The sequence below is a fragment of the Solea senegalensis genome, linkage group LG9, assembly GCF_019176455.1.
Source record: "Solea senegalensis isolate Sse05_10M linkage group LG9, IFAPA_SoseM_1, whole genome shotgun sequence".
In the NCBI taxonomy this organism is placed as follows: Eukaryota; Metazoa; Chordata; class Actinopteri; order Pleuronectiformes; family Soleidae; genus Solea; species Solea senegalensis.
In genome coordinates, this window is record NC_058029.1 from 7,729,257 (window position 1) to 7,735,266 (window position 6,010).

The 6,010-nt window shown below is 37.6% G+C and overlaps 1 protein-coding gene across 3 annotated transcripts in view; it reads left to right on the top strand.

Annotated features, from left to right (window-relative positions):
* ascc3 (activating signal cointegrator 1 complex subunit 3) overlaps positions 1 to 2,263 on the top strand; it is a 96,002-nt gene extending 93,739 nt beyond the window's left edge. For all 3 annotated transcript variants that reach the window (XM_044034208.1, XM_044034211.1, XM_044034210.1), the window contains exons 41-42: positions 325 to 500; positions 1,516 to 2,263. In XM_044034208.1, the coding sequence (XP_043890143.1) occupies positions 325 to 500; positions 1,516 to 1,645 (306 nt within the window). In that variant the 3' untranslated portion in view covers positions 1,646 to 2,263. The remainder of the gene's footprint in view (positions 1 to 324; positions 501 to 1,515) is intronic.
* The last annotated feature ends 3,747 nt before the right edge of the window (positions 2,264 to 6,010 follow it).

The following is a 6,010-nucleotide window of genomic DNA, read 5'->3' on the forward strand; positions in this document are numbered from 1 at the left end:
ATTGTGATTTAGAAAGTCTAGACATGTTCCACACATCAAAATTTCACTTGCAAATTGTTTTTTTGAGAAAAAAAAAAAAGATTTCCAGAGAGCTTTAAATAACATCTCCTATATCTAACCACAATAATGATTCAAAAGTTGTATGTTGAATTTCATTCAGTTTTGGATTTGATAAGTTAACCAGCTTCACATGTAGCATTCAGTCATGTATCGTATCTTGCGCCAGTTTTGTTCTCTGATAATGAAAAAGGCACCACAGCAGGGGATCTCATCTTCAGCCAGCCTTACTGATAAACTATTGGACCACTTGTCTTTTTGTTTCAGAGGAAGCAGGACAGTAAGGCCCAAGCCCCCAGATTTCCCAAGGCGAAGGATGAAGGCTGGTTCCTTGTGATGGGGGAGGTGGATCGCAGGGAGCTGGTGGCTCTCAAACGGGTCGGATATGTGCGCAACCACTCGTCGGTGTCTGTGGCTTTCTTCACGCCGGAGAAGACTGGAAAGTAAGATTTCAGTGATACACAAATGCAAGCTTTCCCAACGCACTGAGAGGGAATACATTGGCAGTTGTAAAGCCCTAATGTGGCATTCGACAACTGCAGCGTTGGATTCATCCTCAAATGAAAAGCAGCGTCTGTGAGTTCCGTTAATAAATCATTCATGCAATCACTTGTAGATGATTTCACTGCTTTCAATTCCCCACCTCATAAAAGGGGGGAATAGACTGTGTGGGCATTGACCATGTCTCATTAGAAGATAAATGTCTTCACATTCTCACCTTCAAAGAGTGTAAGATGTACTCTTTAAAAGGGCTCAGATATATTTAGTTTAATATTTGAATGAGGCTCAGTAGTTTAATCTAACAGCTGGACACTAGTTTTACTCAAATATCAGTAAATGGAGCATGTGTGGGGGGTTTGATTTTCAGTTTAATATTGATTTGGTGCGCAAGTTATTTTTATTTCCAGCAGAATTACTTCAACAGTAGAAGTCTGTGGCTCAGAAGAGTGCTATAAGGAAATGGTATTGGTGTTATATTTTCATCTTTCAGCCATGACATTCAAATATGTTATCTGTTTTAATGTTGCCCTTTATCAGTGTATACCCATTTTCCTTAAAAATACAAATACTATTTTCAACGTTAGCGTTAACCCTATCTCCAATTTCAATGAATTTTTGGTATCTTAAACCTGGATAGAGAATTTCACTACTTTTATAGCTTTTATAAGACAATAACATACACATATTTGTATCATGAACTCTAATAACTAAACTAAAACTAATGAGGTTGTCTTATATCTAGGGGAAGCTGTGTTTTTTCTCTTTTTTCTTTGACATTAAAAAACAACATTGCAGTTAATGCTCGTCCTGTGATGCATTGGACACTACAATGTGTCGTTACCTTGTTTTTACACAGAACAGAGCCATTGGCTCTTGTAATCTCACCAGTGGGGTAATTTTCCCCAGATTATTTTCTTTTCAGGCCTGTCGATTGATCCATGTAACTTGTGGTTTCAGGTGCATCTACACACTGTACCTGATGAGTGACAGCTACCTGGGCTTGGACCAGCAGTACGACGTCCGCCTGAACGTAACACCTGCCAGCATCGCTGCCCAGGTCAACACAGAGGTGTCCGACTCGAAGTGACAGCCGAGGAAAGCAACAAAAAAAGGTTCTACATCGATCAACAGATGATTCAGAAACACAGTAACCCTTTCCAGACATTATTATCTCACTGTGTGAACACTTTCCCGGTGACTATCTCACAAAGACAGGTTGAAGTTTACAGTTCTGTGTTAGTCGACTTTTACTTCATTAAACCATTTCAAGCAATGGCAGTGACATTCACCTCTTGCTTGTGTGCTATAACCACATTGCATGTTGTCTATCAAGGCTAAATTTGTGCCTCATTTACTTCAAATTTCTTAGATTGTTCAAATTCAGCGAGGGGAAAAAAACAATTCATATTAGATTTGATTTTATTCATCTAACCTGATTTAATACTGAATCGTGTCAGGTCGCAAACTGCTGTTTCGCAGATGAAGAATAGTTTTGTACCTTTTGAGAAGTCCCTGTCAAAGTTATTCACACACTGCATAAGTCACAACATATTGAGAAGATTGAACAGAACCAGTCCTCAGTTCTTGAGAATCCTCTGCATTTTGCCCCTATTCAGACAAATTCACAACATTGGGAACATTTCTTGAAACATTTAAGCAAGAAGGCAGTATGCACAAGTCCGGGTATTTGGTTTTTTTTTTGCAGCTCACACGGACATTTTACAGAATTTAACTGAGTAAAAAACTCCAGGAAATAATATTTCTCACCTATAGCCCACCCACCACGTGATTTCAGGAAAATGTCCAGACTTCAGGTCATATCTAAAAGCTAAATCTAAATTAGGCTATATTTGCCAGCTTTTCCACTTTGTGTGTGTATGGGGGGAGGGAGCTCAGTTTCAGTCAACAAGTCCTTCAAATATCACTCATCCCCGAAATCCCCGATTATACTATATTCAGTATACATACCTGTTGTTTGTGTGGGAAAATTTAGCCCCTAACATTTACCCAGAAAAAAGAATCATGACAGAAGCTACTCTGTCATGAGTAAATGAAGCCCAGGTTAAAACCCACTGTGTAAGTAGCATAGCAGTAAGTATGTGGCCTGCATGACTCAATGTTGGTCTGACCATGGATGATGGTTTCAGAAATGCAATGTATATAAAAGAGGTTTTTTTTTTTCTTTAAGAAGACTGGAAAAAAAAAATCATACTTTTGATATTATAAATAAATCCACCTTGAAACAACCTCCAGTGCTTTTTTGTTTACTGTATCTTTTTGGCAACATCGCTGCACATGTGAGATAATGTGGGGGGGAACAGAAGTTATGGTAATGTTGGTATTGTAATGACTCATTCCATAAATCATCAGTGAATTATGCAGGTTCTGTCTCTAATATGATTGGTTTTATAGTCTAACACATACAGTATATGCATTACATACATCACATACACTTCCTGGCTTTATCGTTATGCCCTTTCACATGTGATACTATCGTATTATCTTTTGATCTATTGGATATTAGCTTTAGGTCATGTCGTCCCCAAAGGATGCGGCGATACCTGGGAAATGCATCCCTGTTCTAACCACATGTCATCATTTTTTATTGATTGGTAGAATTTTTCCAATGCAAATCTGTTTTGTGAGTGCACTACCCATCTTCCAGCTACTCTGCCTCGCATGTTAAATATGAAGAAATTACTTACATTGCAAGCCCACATCCCCCAACACATTATTAGGGGTCTATTTGCATTGTGGGTAAAGTAGGTGCTCACTCTTTATAGTCAAGAATGTGTGGAAGAAAAGTGTCTTTTTACTCATGCGTCCAACAACATTGCTTAATTAACTGCAGGTTAAGGTCTTCTTTAACTCCTGCCAGCAGCAGTGCTGTTGATCACATGTCCATAAGTGCACAGCACTGGTTCTTTATACTATATATACTCTATATGAATACATCGGTTAATGAACAACTGTTACAGCTTATTAGTAGTATTAACAATGTTCATTTTGTTGTTGTCTGTGTCTTTTAGCACACGAAGAGCTCTGAAGGTCCAGATAGTGCTTTAATGAGAGGTGGGAAATCAAATGCCTTCACACACAATGTTATTTACACCTACACTGGCTATTAATAGAAGTATGTAAGGCAGACTCCCTGAGCCAGGCCTCGCACTAATCAGAACAATTAAGTACGCAGTAATTTTACTAACAAGATCAGTACACGTTGTAGCACATTAGTCTGAAGCTATTGTGTGCAACCCAGATGAACATAAGATAAATATGAATGCATGCACCAGTCGTAATGGCCATAAGCCTTTTGACCTCTGGGGACAAAAATGACACCGCCTGGTTTGACTGTTATTTAAAGCATATAGTTTTAAACCGTCAATCAGTTCTGTGTTACTCATTACTCAACTCATAACTGACACACAAAACATGTCAACATTAATTTCCAAGATATTTAACCTCCCGGTATCCTCAGCAATTTAAGCCTCAAGACAATTTCTATAATTAGAATTGTTTCCCAAGTTTATGTGTCAGGTATTTCAAGTGTCTTTGTATAGCCCTTTAAATAAAATAGGGCATTATTACACAATAGGGAACAATCTGAAAATCACCACACAATCTCACTGACTGACCTACAGTTGGAAAGATAGATCTTATGCGTGCTTAATGACTTTGTATTATTTCTAAGTACAGATTTTTTTGATTTATAACATTTCATTTCAGTCTTTAAATATGATGTAAAAAATTATAGAAATCATTTATGATGTAAATAATTTTTTAGAGACGTGAGACATTGGTGTATAGCAGTGTAATACACAAGTGACGTTCTATTTGAAGCTGAATATTCCTCACCTCACTCTTCCCTTCCAAGTGTGTTGGAGGACCTATGTAGTGACTTAAGCATCAAAACTCAAAACATATTTAATTGTGAAATACTGTAAAAACATGGTCGTCCAAAATGGCGGCCTCGGCATAGAGCTGATCTATATACATACTGTAGATATACATAAATGTCTCTTTCCTGGGTAATGGAAAAACGATTCATACAATCAGGTGATTTTACACTTTTACACAAATTCTGTTTGATTTTTTGTATCTTCAATTTCTGCCAAGGGAAATAATTAAATAATTCCACCTAAAATTAACACACTGGACCCTTTAAGTGCCAAAATGGCTGCTGTGAAAAGGTCCAGGTCACTCAGTTCTGGTGCTTATATTACTTTCCCATTTCCCTTTGCTATAGAGATTTAAGGGATAGTTAAGGGTTTTTTTTTCTTGGTGGTTTGTTTTGGGTTCTTTGGGGTGTGAGAGGGGCTTTGACTTAAGTGTTTTTTGTTACAGTATAATGTGCATATGAATAACAAACATACCCTCATTTACAGTATCAACTTGACCTCCATGCTGTCATGTCCTGTTTCCCATATGAACAGCCTGTTAAAGGTGGGAATGTGGCACTTTTTTTCTGCCTTTTTTTTTCTTTTTCTTTTAAAGGTTTTAACACCAGATGAGGAGGAGGAGGCGTCACTGTTGTACTGGAGATAAGGGATGTAGCAGATGTGGTCACAGAAGCGGATTCTGTAACCCGAGTTGACACGGTGGGGTGGGCATGCGCAACATACTGTGCTACATGTCACACCTCTGATATCAGAGCGCAGACATTGTCTCAAGTCAAACACATGTGGGCAGAATAATTCCACCTCTGTTTGCTTCAGTGTCAACAAGCAAAGCTGCAGTAATGGTGAGTCTTTTCAGAGTGAGCTCAGAGGTTTTACAGCAGCACATTACTCTCCTGTATGTACCTTTTCCACTCAATAGAAATGACAGAAGCATTAGTGATGAAATTAACTATGGCTCAGTCCTCTTCATATGTCCTATGAGCCAGCAGACTCTGGCACAATATGTGACATTACAGTATTTCTCCCTGTTAGAATGAAAGGCCTGAGACTTGAAATGATAGCTTGCAGAAAATTAACATAAAATGTTACTGACTCAGCTGCTACAATCCTGTGGTGACCTACACTATCAATCTCCTTTTATATGAACTCAAATGAAAGGATATGTAGCTCCAGGAAGTGACTGCAGTGGCACCAGAAACTTATTATTATCTCCTGAGTTTTATAATTACATAATTCAAGTTAGAGAAACGTTCAGATAGTCCAAAAGAACAACTTTTCTGTACTTTTACACCAATTTATAATTAGTATTGAATTGGTTTTGAGCAGAAAATGTGAACCATAAAGTTGGCACTTAACAAATGAGTAGCATTACTGAGATATTAAAATAATCTATAATTAGTTATTTACTTCCTATAAAACTTTTTTTTATTATTCACCATTGTTCTCAAATCTCAGATGGTCGTCCAGATGGGCGTTTGTTTTGATATTGAACGATGTATATTTTTTTATTTTTACAAAAAAAACAAAATTGATCCAAATGACAAAACCAGATA